This window comes from Psammomys obesus, unplaced genomic scaffold (assembly GCF_907164565.1).
Source record: "Psammomys obesus unplaced genomic scaffold, mPsaObe1.curated_primary_1811, whole genome shotgun sequence".
Lineage (NCBI taxonomy): Eukaryota > Metazoa > Chordata > Mammalia > Rodentia > Muridae > Psammomys > Psammomys obesus.
This window is the reverse complement of record NW_026596088.1, coordinates 5,837,796-5,858,315: the sequence shown is the minus strand read 5'-3', so window position 1 is coordinate 5,858,315 and position 20,520 is coordinate 5,837,796. Positions and strand designations below refer to the sequence as shown.

Sequence of the window (20,520 nt, the reverse complement as noted above, 5' to 3'; positions counted from 1 at the left end):
TCAGAGTGTAGCTGAGGGTCAACATGAGAGTCAGCTCAATGCCTGCCACTCAACTCCTTCGGGATCCTTTCTAAAGACATCCCATATGAGGAAGTGCTGTGGTTCTTAGACCCCAAGCAGGACAGGGCAGTTCAGCTGTACTGTACCAAACACAGCTGTACACTTAGCTCTGGGGATACCAAATGTAAAAGAGTTTTTCATTAAAGAAGAAAAGGAATTTGTAAATAATTTTTAAAATTTTTTCACAGGGGGTGGAGAGATGGTTCAGTGATTAAGAGCCCTTGCTGCTCTTGCAGAGGATAAAAGTCCAGTTTCCAGTGCCCATGTGGTAGCTCACAACTATTTAACTCTGATGCCCTCAGTGGATCTGATGCCCTCTTCTGGCCTCCTCTGGTACTGCATGCATATAATGCACAGTCATACACAGAGATAAAACATACACAGAAAATAAAAATAAATAAATATTTTAAAATTTAATACAATATTTTACAAGCTACAGGAATATTTTTGGTACTTTGTGGTTGGCAAGTGGTTGGGTTTTTTGTTTACTGGCTGCTTGAGTTTAGGTGCTGGCTTTAAAAAGGCAATAAGCCAGGATCACACACACCTCTGATCCCAGCAGGGGTGGGATCAGGAGGCAGTGGCAGGCCTATAGCTATGATCTAGGCCAGTTGTGTCTACATAGCAAGTTCCAGGACAGCCAGGACTATAAAAAGAGATCCTGCCTCAAAAACAAACAGACAGACAGACAAAGGCACTGAAAGAGGGAGAGAAAAAAAAAAGAAAAAACACCTCATAAATACACGTCTCTTACAGACCATTTTATGGCCAAGTTTGCTTGCTGCATTTGGTGCATACTTACACAGAAACACCTATGTTACCTGACAGAGTTCTGAAAAGCAGTCCAATCTTCCTGAAAAAGGGAGCTGGGAGGAATATCATCCAGTTTGCACTTCTTTCGAATTGACTGGAGAGCATTGGTGAAATGAGAAACATACCTGGGGGGAGGAGGAAAATGACAGCTGAGGACAGCTGGGATGCCACAGCTGTGGACAAACTACAGGCCTTTTGAGTATCCTTCAAGGCTTCTGTCACGGAGGAAGAGCACTTAGGAACCTCTGACTAAACTCTCCAAGCCGTTTAGTAAGGGTCAGGGCAGCTTCAAGGGATGCTTGGGAGGAGGAGGGAGGGGACGGCCACCAGGTGGGGTCCACCGGCCAACCAGGTAAGAGATGCTAAATGACCCCTCATCCCAGCACAGGAGCCTCTTCAGAAACAGAGCACACAGCCACACTGCGTGCTGTGTAATGCGGTCACTGGCATCCAGGGTACTAGTCATGGCAAGAAGATTTTTAAAGCTCAGTGGTAGGAAGCACAGGAGCGCAGTTAGACTCCAGGTGGGGACCCCCCAGGCGGCTCTGGTGGCGCTCACAGCACACACTGCCTCCCTCACCGCGCTTCCACGATGGGACTAAACGGCTTACTTAGTGTTTGTTCTATCAGCTCTACAGAACAGGGTCTAGCTCATTGCTACATCGCCAGCAACCAGCTATGGTCCAGGCAGAAGGAGAGGCTGGGAACAGTTCCCAGATGAGTGACACTCATGCACTACAGCTCTGGGCAGGTACCTCAGTATATTTAGACCTCAGTTTTCCCATCTCTAAAATGGATTTAATGATGTCTTCTGTATCACCTTACAAATAAAATAGTATAAATTCTCTGAAAAGCATGAGATGAAAGCTCCTGGTAAGGCACGTTTTTAAGGATGTCAATTTCTTCCCTATATCCTCAGGAAGAGGACAGAGGGGGGCTGTGTCCTCTGGAAGTCAAGAATGTTTACAGCATCTGTACATCACAAAAGATCTAACCTCCCTCCCTTCCTAAACCAACAGCCCTCAGAGAACAGCAGAATGTGGTACCCGGGCCTGACAAGGAAACTGTGTATCGAAGAGAAAGGGCATTCATTCACTTTGAGAGTGGAAGAGCTGACCCAGAGACACCACAACCTGCAAACACTGCACAACCACTCAACCCCCTTTACAAATACCTCCCAGGCTTAGCTGGGAAAGATGGGAGACCACAATTCCACAGAGAGCGAAGGCCTCAGGAGCAAACTGCAGTAAAAATTAGGGACATAACCGCTTCAGTTGAGAGAAATTAAACAGTCAGCAGCCAGCAACTATGACAAATGTGCCAAGAACAGGCTACAGTTTCCATGGCAGCTCCTGGGATGCTGAGTAGGCAGGAAATTAATATATATTAATATATACAATATTCTTTAATGCCCTTTCATAACATAGAGCTTCAGGTGTTCAGGTGTCTAGCACTAGAGTTTCTCACTGTTAGGGACATCAACAATAGTTCCTTAATAATCACTGCTTCAGTTTACTCACAGCAAAGACACCGAAACTCAGAGAAGAGCAGCGGCCAGCACACAATCCTGGCTCCTAGGTGCCAGGAGGCTGAGCGCTGGTTGACCCAGCTCCAGCACCCATGCTGCCATGGCTGGGAAGCCACTTTTCCATGGTCTCATTATGGGCTGCAGTAGCATGCAGGGTCAGGGCTCAAGTCAGGCCATTCATTCTGCCCCATCCTCCCAACCCCGCCCCAAGCCCTCCTCTCCCCTGACAGCAGGAGCTCATCCACCTGAACCCTGATAAAATTAGCTTCCACTCTATTTAAAAACTCAGCGATATTGGTAATATCCAAATTCTAGAGACAGTGACCTCATTGCCTCACATACTTTTGTAGACAGTAAATTTAAGGCAAATATGAATTATTTTGAAATCATAAAAACAACAGAAGAAAAGAAAATCTGATCACTGCTCAGAGGGATAAGGACTAGAGAAAGAAAATCCCCTAAAAGCTCAAGACCTCATTTTCATGGCAGAGGGGTGACAGATAATATTTTAAAAGCTGACAAGGTCTTACGTATTTGCCAAGAATTAGAAAACCCAAAACAAGTGTTCTAACATGCTACTTTTGTGAAAAGGACTGAAAGCTGATAGAATGGGGGCATATTTTTATATTTTGTACATTTTATATATATTTGGGGAGAACTATGTCTAAAAGCATTGTTTCTATTATCTTACAGAATAGATCTTAGAAAGTAAATAAATAAACTTTCCACCCAGAAAATCCTGATGGTGGTCAGACAAAAGAGAGGTTAAAAAAAAAAAAAAAAAGGAGGCAGGTTGGGAGCACCTGGAACCTTGGCTCAGTGATTAAGAGCACTGGCTGCTCTTGAGAGGACCTGGGTTCTGTTCCTCGAACCTATGAGGCAGCTCACAACCATCTGTGACTCCAGTTCCAGGGATGCAGTGTTGCCCTCTGACCTCCACAGATATCAGACAAGCACATGGTGCTCAAACATGCAGGCACAACATTCACACACACAATAAAATCTGAAAGATAAAATAAGTAAGCAAACACTACGCTTACCAAGAGTGCTTCTCTCTTTTCAGAAGCACACCTGCGTTCCTTTGACAAATCTCTAACCCTTGCGGCCTTACCAGAGCTGCCCAGGGCGGGGCACAGGCTGTGGCCACAGCTAGAAACACTGGGCTCACAGGGGCGAGCCTGGTATTTCTGGAATGACAAGAGCTCCCTAATAGGCTAAGCAAAACAGTGTTCAGTTCAGTAAAGAAGTCTGGAGACGCAGGGCAGCTTCATGGAGGAGTGAATTACGACAGGGAGGCCTTGGAGAACATAACAGTGTCCCTGCAGCTCACCGAGTTCTCAGCTGCTGAGAGAGCTAATCACTTTTCTCCCCACACCCCCAAGTATTGTGCATAGCACCTTCCAGCACTATGAAAGCGCTCCAGCGGGGTTGAAAGTTCCCCGCTGGAACCGGCTTGGTTTCTCCATGTCCTATGACTCAAATATGTGGTGTTTTCAGAAGCAGGGTCTTACTACCAACAAAACTGTAACCAAGAGCAATGGTAACAATCTGTATTGTTTGGAGGAGTCTATGGGACTCCACTGACAAATAACTCAAAATAACTGCAATCCATACCTAACAGGTTTTTTTTTTTTTTTAGATCTGATAGCGTATGGTGTCTAGAACAAGATGTGCCCACTTATGTAATAGTTGAATGAATATTACGGGAGCAACCAGCCACTTTCTAAGTGGACTTAAGAGCTGATCAACAAGATGATACTCATGTACCGCCTTGTACTGTTACCACAGGCAAAAATCTGTGGCTGGCTAGGTCACAGGTCAATTAAATGGACAGAGTAATAAACTGTCCCCTAAATTATCATCTTTATGTCCATAGTGCATCTCTCAATCCTCATCAGAGAAACTTCTTTCTACTGTAGATGGAAATTAGTACAGACACTAGCCAATCAATGTGTACAGAATAAGAGACTGTGGGATGCTCAGCTCTAAATGAACAGATATCATACCCCCAACCCAAGACCCAGGGATCATCAGGGAGGAGGAGATGGAAAGACTGTAAGAGACAGAGGGAGTGGGCGTCTGTAGAGAAACAGCCTGTGCTGGGCGCGACAGCACCATTGCACACGTGGACTTAGGGGTGCTGTGTGAACTGCATGCATGACACCTGCCAACATCCAAGCACCGCGGGGGGAGCGGCCGTGAAGTGCTGCCCCTAGCTGAGGAGCTGATGACAGCTGATGGCTGGGGGGGGGGGGGGGGGGGGGGGGCCGGTTTTTTGCGGGGGGGGGGGGGGGGGGGGGGGGGAAGAGCCAGTTTTCTTCAGAGGTGCAGCCGAGACGTTACCCATCTGTCAGTAAATGGCCCAACATGCATGCATATACTGGCAGTCCTAAGTCAGACCCTGAATATAAAACAAAAAAACGAGAACATGGGCAGGAAAGTGGTGGGGGAGAGAGGGAAGGAATCGAGGACACAGAAATGGGGACAGGTCTGATCAAAAGACTGGAGCATGTCTACTCCCATGGGTCAGAGGACCCAGCCTCATACGTCTTCCTCATTCTTCTGACAAAATGTAATTAAACTTCCCCCCTTTTTTTTTCTTTCAGTAACAAGTGTTTGGTTTTACTTTTGGGGTACTGGGTACTTAACCCAATTATGCAAATCACACCCTGCCTCGGATGACTCCTTGACCCCTTCAGTAACAGTCACCTCCATCTCCCCCAGATTCTCCCAGGTAACCAGGAACCTGCTCTGGGTTTCTCTATAGCCTTGTCTGTTTGGGGCATTTCAGACAGATGGATGGTGTTTCATAAGTAGCTATTTATAAGTAGGCTATTTATGTCACTTTGTAATTTTACTTTAAAATTTTTACTAATTTATTTGTTTGTGTGTGTGTACTTGTGTATGTGTGTTTATGTCTTTGTTTTTTGAGACAGGGTCTCTCCACATAGCCCTGACTGTCCTCAATCTATGTCAATCTGACTGGCCTCAAACGCGCAGATATCTGCCAGCCTCTGCCTCTGTGCTGAGATTAAAATCGTTTGACACCACACACAGCTCACCTGATATTCTAAATTATATATTTAGTCACAACCTAAAGGATGGACATATTGATAACTTCCAGAGCTCCACCTATGCAAATGATGTTCCACGGCACATCCTTAAGGATATCCTCTTGGGCTCAGGTCCAGGTGTTTCCCAAGGGTTCACAGCAGGAACACAGAACACACTCTTCATTGGAACAGACAGGACCCTCCAATGTGCCCCCCCGCCCCACCCACCTCCCTCAGTCTTACTTGGCAAAGAGGGATTTCAGGGCTGTCAGCAGTCCACAGGTCCCCAGGCCATTGGTGAATCTGGCACATCTGTCAACAGCTGCAGAAGCCAGGCCAAAAAGCTTGTGCACAGAGTGGCTCAGCTCCTGAACGCAGTCAATCACTTCCCCATGCTCCTGGACAGGAGATACAGATTAGCAAAAGCTTCATCAGACTCGAGAATGCTGGTGTGGATAGCATTAACATAGGGGACTCACATTTACACATTTACAAAGGAAGAGTGGCAAGGCCATCCATCTTCAGCCAAACCACCTAAGAAACCAAATATACTGTACTCAACTATAATGGTTCTTCAAGAACCTGGGCCAGGGACAGACAGACAGACAGACATACACACACCACCACCACCACCACCACCACCACCACCACAGAAATTAACTCCTGGCAGAAAAAATATAACCAAAAGTTTAGCTCATTGTGGTGGTCTGAATAGGTGGCCCTGTTTGAATACTTGGCCCATAGAGTGACACTATTAGGAGGTGTAATTGTTGGAGTAGGTGTGGCCTTGTTGGAGGAAATGCATCAGTGTGGGGGTGGGCTTTGAGGTTTTATATGCTCAAGCTTCGACCAGTGGTGGCAAACAGTTGCTTCTGCTGCCAGGGGATCAATATGAAGAGCTCTCAGCTCCTTCTCCAGGACCATGCCTGTCTGCACACTGCCATGCTTCCTGCCATGAAAATAATGAACTAAACTTCTGAACTGTAAGCCAGCCTCAATTAAATGTTTTCTTTATAAGAGCTGCTGTGGCTACAGTGTCTCTTCACAGCAATAAAACCCTAACTAAGACACTCATCTTCATATTCTTTATTTCTTTCCTCTTTTTCTCTGATTACTAAAATGGCACTTCTTCTGACAGTCCTACAGCTAGGATAAGTTTCCCTGGATCAGACACTCCAAAGGAGTGCAACAGAGAGAAAACATCTCCATCAGGGCAAGAATAGAACTGAGGCAGAGAAGTTCCTAGGTAGGTCCCTAGAGGTGGCAGATATCAACTACTGTTCATAGGAGCTCACCTCATGCTGGGCACCTCAAACCAACCAGAGAACAAACACTATCTAATATAGAGAAGGCCTTGATCCCTGGGTGTACACACAGGGTACCTGCTCCGAAACCCTTAAAGTGAAAGACCAACATAAAACAAAATCACTGAGTTAAAGAGACAGATTTAAGATTTAAGTCTCTCTAGTTTGTTTTGCTTTGCTTTATCTTTTAACTGGTGACTTGAAATAAAAATGGAAGCACATTGGTAGCTTCATTTTACATTTGGACTGCAAGAGGAAAACTGAGGCATTTTTAAAGCCAGCCAGCCTGCCTTCTTCCTTTCCTCATCTCTTCTCTTTAATGTATACTTGATCATACCCCAACCCTCTGCTATACACAGCCAAGAGCCCAGCACACAGAATACTTGGTGAACAGCTAGCAGCCATACTACAGTGTTAACAGACATTACCAGAGGCACAGCGCTGATCTGTATGAGAAGGTTGCTCTCCTCCATGTCTCCATACTTTAGCTGGTAGGGTTTATATGGACCATACACAGCATCCACCAGCTCCACAACTTTCACCAGGTTGTGGTCCTCTGTAGGAACAAGAAATTAAAATAATAATAGTCAAATAATCTGAAACTGGCTGCTGCAAAACAACAAGAAAAAGGTACTCCGCTGGAACATTCCCTGCTCTGTCTATTTGCACTGATCTGCTCTTCTGAGCCATAGAGGCCTCTATGATCCCCACAGCAAAAATCTGGCTTTGTGTGTTGTTACAGGTGGTACCACAGACACCAGGCCCCTAGCACTCTCATACCCATCACAGTGGGAACCCAGATTCAGGTGAAAGCTCCTGGGTCTGGGAGTGGTGATGTACTGTACACTGGAGATGACAGGGGGAGGCATTCCAGATCATCCTCTGCAGCACAGGGGGTTGGAGGCCAGCCTTGCCTACATGAGATTCTGTCAAATACACACACACACACACACACACACACACACACACACACACACACACCCCAACAGGGGCTGGAGACACGGTTCAGAAGTTAAAACCATGTTCTGCTTTTCAGAGGACCTGAGTTTGGTCCCCAGGACCCAAATGAGGTGGCTCATAGTCACCCAGCTCCAAGGAGATCCGATTCCTCTGGCCTCCATGGGCACCTGTACTCACGTGCACATAACCACACACATACACATAATTTAAAATAATAAAAACAAATCTTAAAAACAAACAGCACTTATCAGGAGCAAGTGAAGTGGCTCAAAGCAAAAAAAAAAAAAAAAAAAAAAAAAAACAAAAAGCAACAAAGAAAAATGAGGAAAAAAAAAAAAAAAAAAAAAAAAAAAAAGAGGAACTTGCTGCCAGGCCTAATGACCTGAATGTCATTCCTTGGGACCCACATGGTAGAAGAGAATCAACTCCCATAATTGTTCTATGACCTCTACATATGTGTCATGGCACATGCATGCTCACATGTATGCATGCTAGGTAAACAAACAGTGAAAATACAATAAAATAAAACCCACATTGGACAGGGTCAAGAAGTGGCTAGAGGGCTGGAGAGATGGCTCAGAGGTTAAGAGCAGTGACTGCTCTTTCAGAGGACCCGAGTTCAATTCCCAGCACCCACATGGCAGCTCACAACTGTCTGTAATAACTCCTCATACAGACATACACACAGTCAAACACCGATGTACATTAAAAAAAAAAAGAAGTGGCTAGAGACAAGGGATTCTTGTAGGAGTGCTCCCCCTCCTCTGCAGCATTCCTGAGAGGGGCTCTGCACAGGGCTGGGAAAAATTGTGTGTCCACATGTAGAAGGATGAAATTGGACACGTCTCTCACCCTACACAGAAATTAGATCCAAGAGGATTGAAGATCTCAATTTGAAATCTGAAACACTGAAGCTGCCATAAGAAAATATATGCAGTGCAGGAAAGGACTTTGAAAGGACTCTGAAAAGGGTTCCACTTACCTAGGACTGAAGGGTAACAATTGACAAACGTGACCTTATAAAACTAAAAAGCTTCTGTACAGCTAGCAGGTAAGCAATCAAGTGAAGAAGAAACCTACAGAATGGGAGAGAATTTTTGCCAACTATACATCTGACAGAGAAGATTAATATCCAGAATATAAAAATAAAAATAAAAAAACAAAGAGCCAATAAAACATGCAGGCTTAGTGGTGGATGTCTGTAATCCCAACACTTGGGAGTCAGAGACAGGCGAATTGCTGTGAGTTCGAGGCCAGCCTGGTCTACATAGTGGGTTCCAGAACAACCAGAGCTATACAGAGAAACCCTGTTCTGAAAACAAACAAAAAAAGTATGTATTTTCTTAGCAATTATGGAAATGCAAATAAAATAACTTTGATATTTCATTTCACCCCAGTCAGAATGGCTAAGATCAACTGACAAGGCTGTGGAGATGGAGACCCCTCATTGTCTACTAGTGAGAATGCAAATTGATAAAACCATTCTGGAAATCAGTATGGAGAAGCCTCAAAAAACTAAAAATGAATCTCTATGACTCGGCTATACCACTGCTGGGCACATGCCCAAAAGACTTGACATTCTACTTGCTCAGCCATGTTCATTGCTGCTCTGTTCACAATAGCCAGAAAATGGAAACAACCTAAATGTCCTTCAGCTGATGAATGGATAATGAAAATGTGGTAGAATGGGATGCTATTCAAATGTAAAGAAAAAAATAAAAATTTCAGATAAATGGGTGGCCCTAAGCAGATTATATTGAGTGAGGTAACCCAGCCCCAGAGAGACAAACACTTCATGCTCTTTCTCATCTTCGGTTCCTAGTGTCTTCAGATGTGAGTATACAATGTGGAGTAACCACAGAAACCAGCTAAGTGTAGCTACTGCCCCTCATCAAAGAAGCCGCTCTTTCCGGCAGAGGGAGACAACCCCAACTGGACGTGATGGTGAGATCAACAGATCGTGGGGGGCCAAGCCCCGGACATATCTACACCACAGCTCCTACAGCCATGGCTCAGGGAATACCATGAAAGGGGAAGTGGAAAGATTGCAAGCATCAGAACGCCATAAGTGGGCTGTGAGACTACCTACCTAGTAATAGCTGTGTAAACAAGACTGGAACAATGACAGCATCTAAACAGACATGCTAACATGGAAGGGGCAAACTGTCGTGGGGTCGCAGCCCTAGAGAGGGAATTATAGCAATTAATGACTGCTGGAAGAAGGAGAATAAGCCCCTCCCAAGGATGAACCCCCTTATTAGTTACAAAGTGGTCATCCCTGCGACCATAAACATATAAACAGAAAAGGACTCCACTGGTTGTGAGTACGTCTCTGTGTGTGTGTGTGTGTGTGTGTGTGTGTGTGTGTGTGTGTGTGTGTTGGTAACAATAATAATAAAAGAAGAGGCTATCAATTTGAGAGTGGAGGGCATGAAAGAAGTTAGAAGGAGCACTTCTGGGAGGGACAGAGGGAGAAAGTGATGTAATTCTATTTAAATTTAATGTGTATATATTAAAATATATTTATATATTTTTAAAATGAGGCAACATGAAGGAGCAACCACAAATCAAATGTGAAACAGCTCAGATATCAAAATGAGGAGCAGCAGTAAATTATATCACATTAAACTTTATAAAAGAATCCTAGAGATAATCTGTATTACAGAGACAGAAAGCATTGAGTACTATGGTACACCCCTAGTCCCAGCACTTGAAGGTCAATGCTGAAAGATCCCAAATTCAAAGCCAGCCTGGACTACAGACTAAGAGCCTGTGAGACAGAGGAAAAGGAAAGGAAAAGAGAACAAGGGAGAAAAAGAGAGAGGGAAGGAGAAAGGAGGAAAGGCAAGCAGGCTGCTGTTGCTGCTGCCTTATTCTTTCAGGCAGGGTCTCATGTATTCCACACTGTCCTCAAACATGCTTTGTAGCTGAAGATTACATTGAATTCCTGATCCTCTTGCCTCTACCTCCAAAGTCCTGGGATTACAGGTCTGCCCCAACATGGCCAGTTTATGTGGTGCTGGGGTTCAAAGTCAAGGTTCATGTACACTAAGCAATCGGTCTTTCACATGAGTTCCATCCTCTGCCTTACCCCACGCCACTTCTTCATAGCAGAAGACCAGCCAGGAAAGGTAGAAGGAATGACAGAATTAGGAAATCATCCCTTTGTAATCAGCAGTGTAAGAGTTTATTCAGACAGGCAATCAGTGGATGTCTAAGTTACTGGATGGACAGCTTCCTAGGCAGCAGCATATCCCCATGAGCTCAGAATATCAACCCACAGGTTACTGCAGGGAACAATGGAGTGCTGGCAGCTTGGTGCACCCGGTGCTTAATCTAGCCTGCCGCAGCTACTGGACACTGCGGGCCCTGCTGTGATGCAACAGGGTTCTCATGGCCCCATCCGTGTATGCTCGATGTCAAACTGTCTGATACAAAGCTGACAGTGAGAGGCAAAGAGGCGTTCTAGGGTCTGAGAATTCTACAAGAAAGCTGTCTTCTTCAAGGATGTTGGTGTCATATAAAGACAAAGATAAAATGACTGCTGGACTAGGAAAGTACAGAGGTCCACCAAGGGCAATGAACATACAGTAAACTGGCTCTCAGAGAAGGGCAAAGGAGAAAGAAGCTAGAAAGACCTCTGCCCGGCTGGCAAAATCTGGATATAAGCTATATATTCCAGATATTAAATGCATCAGTATGATAATGGTAACAAAACATTCTATTATAAACATATATAAAAGCTGGGCATGGTGGCGCATATCTGTTTTCACAGTGCCTGAGGAGGGTCAGGGAGAGTTCACGGCCACCCTCAGCCACATGGTGAGTTAAAGGCCAGCCTGGACTAAATGAGACCTTGTCTCAAAAAGCTAAAAACAATACAAACTTACGTATACAACAATACAATACAAATTTATATACACAAACACGTCTGTACACAAAAATGCTATTCCTAGTTAGAAAGCTGAAGATGGCTGTTTTCTTGTATTGTCAAGATTCTGTGTAATAAACATATATGGCATAGTGATCATGAAGTCAACCTAAGAGCTCAGTGGTAATTACCACTGCTCTTTCAGAGGACCTAGATTCGGTTCCCAGCACCTACATGGTGGCTCACAACCACCCGTAATTCTGTAGTTCCAAGGCACCCAGCACCCTCTCCTGTCCACTATAGGCACCAGGCACATACACGGTGCATATACACATAACACACCCACACACATCAAAAACTAAAAATGAGAAAAAAAAGCATGGACCCAAATTGCTTTTTAAACTTGCTTTCTATTGTATACTCTTTCATATGTTTTAAATTGTATCATGTTTATGTATTAACTATTAAATAACAAAAAACTTAAAAGTTACAAATATATATGTAACACGTCTGATAAATAATAGGGAAAAGCACACTACATAAGAATCTTTTAGAGCTGGACGCAGTGGCACACGCCTGTAATCCCAGCACCAGGGGAGGCAGAGGCAGGTGGCTCTCTGTAAATTCAAGCCCAGCCTGCTCTACAAAACAAATCCAGGACAGCCAAGGCTACACAGAGAAGCCCTATCATTGGGGGGGGGGGGAGAATCTTTTAGGAACACATGCTAAATTTCTAACAGAGGCATTAGAGGAAACTAACTTTCTTTTGTGTTATAGATTCTTTGTCAGGAACTTTTGTAACACATATTTTTATTAATGTACTCAATAATGCATTGCTTTAAATGAACTGCTCTTAAAAATTAATGAGAAATTTATTAAATCTCCGAACAGATGAATAGCAAAGAATAAGTAATCAAGAGAAAAAATATGCAACTTTTATAATGTAATTTTCAAATATTAACAACCTAAGTAAAAAATTTAAAGTGAGACATCATTAATTATCTAAGACCCGGGCAATGATGGAAGGAAGAAGGACACAGTGCTGGGGAGGACCGGGGTGGGGTGGAGAGGGGCATGGTGTACCATTCACCCGAGGCACAGCAGAAGGCACAGTGTGGCTGCAATGCTGCGCTCACCCTGGGACCTCAGGGTTGGGTCAGAAACTCTCCAGACAGTGTGTAAGGGTTTTACTTAAAAGTGGCTAAAAAGTGTGCCATGGGGTTGGGCACACTGGTACACGCCTCTAATCCCAGAATTCAAGAGGCAAATGCAGGAGGATTTCTGTGAGTTTGAGGCCAGCCTGTTCTACATAGTGAGTTCCAGGACAGCCAGCGCTATATAGAGACCCTGTCTCAAAACAAACAAACAAACAAACAAACATGCAAAAAGTATGTCATAGTGATGAAGCAGTCATTAGAAGCCATGTTTTAGGGTAACAAGAACCTAAGGAAATACTCATTCTATTATCCTTCTTTAAATGTGCACCTGTGCACACGTGTGGAGGCCAGAGGGCAGTACTGGTGTCACCCTCAGGAAGGTCGTCTACCTCCTTTGAGGCAGGGTCTCTCACTGGCCTGGAGCTCACCAATTAGGCTACACAAGCTGCCCAGTGGGCTCAGGAAGCCTCCTGTCTGTCTTCCCAGTACTAGAGTTAACAGCACGAGCTTTTTAACATGGGTGCTGCAGCTGAACTCAGATCCTCGTTCAGCTCAGAGGCAGGCGCTCTGCCAACTGAGCGCCTCCCAGCCCCCAACATGCTATGTCAAAGCTTAAAAAAAACTACGTAAAATTATATACCACTAATATTTTAAGATTATTGTGCCAGGCATGGTGGTTCACGCCGTTAGTCTCAACACCTGTGAAGCAGTCAAGTGACTCTTTGTGAGTTTGAGGCCAGCCTGATCTACACAGTGAGTTCCAAACAGGCCGGCCAGGGCTAGATACTGAAACCCTGCCTCAATAAACAAGTAAATAAAATATTTATATACTATGTGCATTATTATAGTATAGCATATATGCATGTGATATATAGTGCATAAAATATGTTTCATGCAATAATATAATAGTTATACATTATATAGTACAGTATATGTTAAATATTTACAAAGTATGTTAAATATATTTAATATTAGTATATATTAAATATTTATATTAATGTTTGCAAACAGTATATATTTATTTATTTGTTGAAGCAAGTTGGAGTTTTTTTAAGATAGGATCTCACTACTTAGCTCAGGCTGATTTTGAACTTACTTTGTAGCCCAGTGGCCTCAAACTCACAATCTTCCTGCTCCAGCCTTCCAAGGAGCAAGAATTACAGGCATATGCCAGCATGCCCAGCAAAGTGTGCATTTATTTACATATGAACTGCTGGAAGGAATACAACAGAATGCCACAGTACCATTTCTTAATGATGAAGTTATAGATCATTTTCATGTTCCTTTTTTTGTTATTAGGGTTGTTTTGTTTTGTATTGTTTTTTTGAGAGACAGTTTCTCTGTGTAGCCCTGGCTGTCCTGAAACTCACTCTATAGACCAGGCCATCTTCAGGCACAAAGATCCTCCTGCTTCTGCCTCCAGAGTGCTGGGATTAAAGGCATGCACCACCACATCCATCTTTCCAAAAATATTTTTGGCTTAAAACAATACAAAGAACGGTTTGAAGGCCTCAGTTGGAATTACCAGGAATCTAAGCTTTCCCAATGACTTCAAAGGGTGGAGCTGAAGTCTTTAAGAAAGTCCACCGTGGGGAGGAGTGCAACCTGCTCCCTGTCCTACATTGGCCAGCCTGCTCCAGCACGGTGCCCAGTCTCAGCATTCTTTAGCCACCCGGGCCCGGGCATCACAATTCTTGGGAAACTACCCACATGACTGTGTGTCTCCCACAAGTGAGGCCTGACTAGTGAGTGTGCCACAACACCTATGAATCATCAGGAACTTGAACAATAAACACACTCCCTGGAATGTACAGGCAATTAAACACAATGTAATTAAAGAGAATAACTATTAAATAAATGAAGTCTGTGACACACAGCAGCCACATGGCAGAATGAGGCCTTCTTGAAGCAATTTCCTGATTTGACAGCAGGATGCGTCACAAAGTCTATGTTCCTTAAAAGTTTGTGATGCTTTTCATACAGGTGGAAAACGGCTGGAAAGCTTGGCATCCCACAAGCTATGTGCCCAGGTGGGATAAGCCGTACTCTGCTCGCAACTGGCTGCCAGGATTCCCTGCCTTCCCCACAGTCACAGCGCCTGTGCAGCTGCTGCTGCCCTTCAAAGCCCCCCTCTCCAGCCTTTGTGTTCTCCTAAACTTACGCTTTAGGTTGAACTGTCTGAAGTTTTGACTTAAAAGGAAGAGGATCCACCCACTGAAACTTGCTGCCAGCTCACTGGCGCTCACGCCTCCCTGTTTCACATTTAGCCTGCTTTACACTCTCAGGCATCGCAGGAGTGTCCATCACTTCCAATACAAGAAGCTCCTGGTCAGCCCTGGGGCCGGGAGGGTACAGTGACCCATGCTTCCATGCTGGCACTATTTTCATAGGAAAGCTTTCTCCCGAGTGGAGAAACACCGGCCCCTTTTCCTTCCATATAGTTACCAGAGACAGTAAACAAACCCAGGCCCCCAAACAGAGGAGAGGGCAGCCAGAGAGCAGGAAGTAGGGATGCTTACGGAGGTGGGGGAGCAATGCCATCTCCAGCCCCTTGGCAAAGTGGGCGGTAGTATCGTAAAACTCCAGCAGTCTGATGAGCTCGAGCTCGGGTCCTGCTCTCTCCACACCTGCAGTGAGGCACATGGGCAGGGAAGGCACCAAGGCCCCCAGGGTCTGAATCAGCAGCACCGTCACCACCTCGTGGGGGTTCTTGAAAACCTGCAGTGGGGGAGAGGCAAGCCCATTAGTGCACGGGAGCATAGAGGAAGGAGCATGTCTAACGCTGGTCCACATGCTTACTTACTCCAGCTTACCAATGCCTGGAAGAGTACTGAGATGGTCATCAGCAAGAACCCAGGTGACAACGGAGAGACAGGAAGGATGCGCAGGAGCGAAATGCAATGAGAGAGCAACACTGACTATAGCTAGACAGCCACACTCACCCCAGAGCCTGGCCTGAAGTCGCTTTTCTTCTCTACACAGATCTGGGGCCCACATGCATTCTCTTAAGGCAAAACAGACGGTGGACCTGGATAGTTCAGATGGCTCACTTCTCTGGTGGTCTTTTTCCACTCTCTGTTCCCTAGGTCTCTTGAAAAAACCTGAATGATGTACCAGGTCCACTTAGGAAATATTCTCACCCTCCTGTGCTGACTAGCACTTTTCTGACAGGTGCAAACACGAGATGAGATATAAGAACTAGCGTTAGGAGAAGCCAAAGGCCAAAAAAGATACAAATAGAAAACGACGCAGCCAAGAAAATCAAGTTTATTCAAAGTTACCTTAATAGAAATGGAATTAAAATAGAGCATGACAAAACCTACAGGACACAGCAAAAACAGATCAGGAAGGAGAATTCACAGCTATAAATGCAAACAATAAATGTCTCGCCTCAACGACCTAACTGCATGCATTAAAGAACTACAGGGTAGGGCTGCAGCTCGGAGGGACAGTTCTTGCCTATCAACCGCGCACGGGTCCAGTCCCCAACACCACAAGCAAATCAGAAGTTCAAAGCCATCCTTAGCAACACCAAAAAGTGAGGCCAGCCTGGGCTACATGAACTGGACCTAAAAAACAAGAACCAGAACTAGAAAATGAGGAAACTAAACTTAACGTAAGAGATTTCTGAGGTTTTTAAAGCAGAGGTAAAGAGAAAACTGACACAAAGAATCAACAGCAGAAGCTGGATTTTTGTAGAAAGTTCTAAAATTGAAAGCCTGTACCTAAAGTAGAGAACCAGGACAGAGTATTCAAGTTACTAGAATCAGCAAAGTAGGAACACCAGCACTGAGTCTATAAAGACAGGAAGCAAGGTAAATTGTAAAGGGACAACCATGAACAACTACATGCCAGCGGCCTGAACACGTGGACGCAGTGCTAGAGCCACAATCTACCAAAACCGGCTCCACAGGAGGAAGAAACTCCAAATAGACCTGAAGTTGGCCAGGATCATGAATCAGTGGTCAAAAATGCTCAGACAGCTGGTAGGCGATCCATGTGTGCATATCCAGGTCTGCAATCCCAGCACAGTGGAGGCAGGAAGAGCAGGAGTTCAAGGATAGCCTAGAATACAGGAGAGCCTGTCTCAAATAAAGATACAAATAAAGATCAGAACTGATGGCTCTTCGTTGGTGAACTCTACAAGACAAAGGAGTTACACCAATCCTTCCAAGACACAGAAACACTGGAGGAGCACCTCACAGTTCTGAACTGTGGCTCCCTAAAATCCCATGCTAAAGTCTGAGCCACCCAGTACCTTAAATCTGACTCTATGTGGAGGCAGCCCTTTGAAGAGGCAGTGAAGGTACAATGGTACCATACGGGCTGGCTCTGACTCTACATGCCAGGTGTGTGCTCATGAGAACACTTCGAATACTAAGCACACCTGGGAGGGAGATTCAGAGGGAAGATACTTCTACAGGTCAAGAAGAAAAGACTCTAGCCCTGAGCACACCTGGATCTAGAGCTTCTAGCATACAGAATTTTGAGAATATTACTGTTGTTTAAACTAGATAGTTTAAATTACCCAGGCTAGGGATGGCAGTTAAGGCATTGGTTGCTCTTCCAGACAACCCAGGTTAATTCCCAGCACTCACATGACAGCTCAGAACCCTCTGAAACTACAGTCCAGAGGACCCAACATCCTCTTCTGGCCTCTGCAGGCATTGTGTGCACACGAGACATATACAGTACACATGCCGACAAAACACTCATACACAGAAAAGAAAAATAAAGTCTCAAGAAAATTCTGAACTATCCAGTCAAGGGATTCCGCTGTGGCATCAACCAGCAGACTAATACAGAACCCTTCCTAGTTCCATTCTGTGCAGCCAGCATTACAACAGCACTGGCGAAAGGCAAGAAAAGAAGGCCAAGAGCATTTGACAGGAACAGTGGCATTCTAACAATGAAGGTGCTCAGAAATTGGGTGTCCTCTTATGAGAAGAAAGGGGAGGAAGAGGGGAGGAAAAAGAAATTACGAGTCAACTCAGAATGACTCAAAGACCACAGCTCATAAGGTAGTGGTACAGATGTTCCAAAATATGCTCATTTCGTGACTACTCCAAGAAGTTACAAAGCTTCAGTGGGCTTTTGTCTGACTTCATGAATCCTGTTTTATACACTCTGCTTAGAGCTGCCCTGTGGGAGTCTGAGAGAAAGAAATAGAGGGAGAACCACACAAGGGCAACAGGTAACTACAGGGCTACAAGGCTATCCCACTCTATCTCGTACGGCCTGAGTGTGCCTTCCAACCATCTGTCTTGCTAATCACTCTCACTTGGAACTTAGAAGCACCCAGAGCTAGTGGCATGGCTCAGTGGGTGAAGGTACTCATCTTGAAAACCTGATGACCAGAGTTCCATCCCAAGGCCCACAATAAAGAGAGACTCCACGAAGCTGTCCTCTGACTGCTACACAAAAATAAAGGCATATTTCAAAGCATTACAAACAGAAACTCATTATTTCCAACTGACCCGAGACCCATTGCCCTTACCTTCCCTGTTTCAGTCAGTACTCTCCCACTAACCCAGGATGGAGTCTCCCTTCTGCGTTTCCTTTCTTCCAGTTACTAACAGTTGCTACGGCACTCCTTAGAACAGATCCTAACAACTGCTCATTCTTTTTGAATGTTTTTTTTTGTTTTGTTTTGTTTTTTTCCCAAGCTGGTCTGGAACTCATTATACATGAATCTCCTGCCTCGGCCTCCCGAGACCTGGGCTTGTGTGCATAAGCTGCCATGCCCAGCTCTTCTTGGCTGTTACCATCACCACCCTGTACCAGGCAATGGTGTTTATCTTATCATCAATTCACTGTCCACATAAGTACTAGATTCATTAATCTTACGTGCTGCTTTACATTTTTACTTAAGGAGCTATGGCATTACTTCCATTGTAAAGTGTCTATTCCAAACATAAGCCCTTTATCATCTGTTTTATAGACTTCTTCCTCTAATCTTTGGCCTCAGCTGAGGTTCTGTATGATGAAACGTAATCTATCCATGCTCTTAGCATTCTGTGCCTGTCTGTGTTAAGGTTACCGCTTCCATGACTAAGAAATCGGCCTCAATTCTGAAACTGTGTTTGAATTTTCGTTGTTTTGTGGCAAATGGCCAGAGAATCCCCTTTGTCCGGTCAGTCCAAGGAAAGAGAAAACTGAGCATAAGGGACCCAGTATGTTCTGACTGAAGCATGCATTTGCAAAATGCCACCAGAGGTCCGGAAAATTAATTCGTATACAGACTAACAAATAGACTTCCCTGGAATAAAGCCATTTCTTCTAACTTGTTCCCCGTGCTCCAGTCATTTCAGAAAAGAGCACAGTGGGGACAAGCCCTGAGAGTCCAGACTTCGGAGCCAGGGCTGCAGAGTTAGCCCAACCCATAGTGAGACCTTGTGACCTGCCTCTCACTATGCATCAAAAACTATTAGGATGGACCATAGAGCTCAAGGTGGAAGCTAATAAGCTTCCAGATGAAACCACGAAGAATGCCTTTGCAACTTCAAGGCTGGTGATGGTGTGTTAGGGTATGGAAAACAACAGCCATGAAAGAAAAAAAAAGTGATCAGCTTGACATCATCAAAACCAGAACTTCTGAGGGCTGGAAAGATGGTGAAGTGGTTAAGAGTACATGCTGCTCTTCCAGAGGACCCAAGTTCAGTTCCCAGCACCCATGTTAACTGCCTCTCATTCCAGCTCTCATTCCAGCTCCAAGAGAGCTGATACCCTCTGGCCTCCTCAGGCACCTATCCACTTCTGGCACACACTCACACAAACACACACACTTACACATACATACAAATAAGAATAAAATGAATAAAAAAAAAAAAAAAAACTTCTGCACCAGCAAGCTGGCTCAGTGGGAAAAGGCACCTGCCACCAAGCCTGACAACCTGAGCTCAATCCCTGAGTCCCACCTGGTAGAAGACAGAACTGACTCCCTCAAGTTGCATAATGGCATGTGCATCTGTTCCCCAAGTTGATTAATGGATAGACAGATAGATAGACAGACAGACAGACAGATGAATGGAATCGGGACTTCTGCTCAGAGCTGGGCTGTAGACCAGTGATAGCACACTTGTCTGGCGTGTACAAACTCTGGGTTCGTTCTCCAGCATCCCACACGCAGACAATCAAAAACCCTCTTTGAAAGCTAGACTGAAAGGAAGCTTCTACAAAACATATTTGAGAACAGACTTCTATCCAGAATAATGAACTTTCTAAACTAAATAGTGCAAAAGCAAATAACCCAAATTTTTTTTTTAAACAAGCAAGAGAGTTGAGTAGACATGTCGCAAAGGAATGTATGCAAACAGCCAATGAGCACGGTAGTGGGTGTTCAATATCGTTAGTCATCAAGGAAATGCAAATTAAAATTACAATGAGATGCTTCTACACACCCACCAGAGAAGCTAAAATGGAACAGAATGACAACATCTAATATCAGAATGGAGGCCCGGCAAGCAGAGCCTTCGCACACTGCTGTGTGAATACAGAAGTATGGCCATTCTCAAAAAGGTCTGGCAAGTTCTTCTCCACCAGACCATACCCTGCCCTTTCAACCCACAGATCTACTCTCAGGTTCTTAGACGTAAGTACAAAGACCCCTGAGAAGTGCTGTTCAGAGCGGCTTTATCAACAGCCTCAAACCAGAGCAGACCAAGTGTCTACCAAAACAGAGTGGGCCACATTTAATCCCAGTACTTGGGAGGCAGAGGCAGGAGGATCTCTGTGAATTTGAGGCCAGCCTGACCTGCACACAGAGTTCTAGGAC

The 20,520-nt window shown here is 44.7% G+C and overlaps 1 protein-coding gene across 2 annotated transcripts in view; it reads right to left on the bottom strand.

Moving 5' to 3' along the window:
- Cog7 (component of oligomeric golgi complex 7) overlaps positions 1 to 20,520 on the bottom strand; it is a 55,766-nt gene that overhangs the window by 16,628 nt on the left and 18,618 nt on the right. For both annotated transcript variants that reach the window (XM_055627500.1, XM_055627502.1), the window contains exons 7-10: positions 15,266 to 15,464; positions 7,187 to 7,314; positions 5,698 to 5,852; positions 882 to 998 (exon numbers count right to left, since the gene is read on the bottom strand). In XM_055627500.1, the coding sequence (XP_055483475.1) occupies positions 882 to 998; positions 5,698 to 5,852; positions 7,187 to 7,314; positions 15,266 to 15,464 (599 nt within the window). The remainder of the gene's footprint in view (positions 1 to 881; positions 999 to 5,697; positions 5,853 to 7,186; positions 7,315 to 15,265; positions 15,465 to 20,520) is intronic.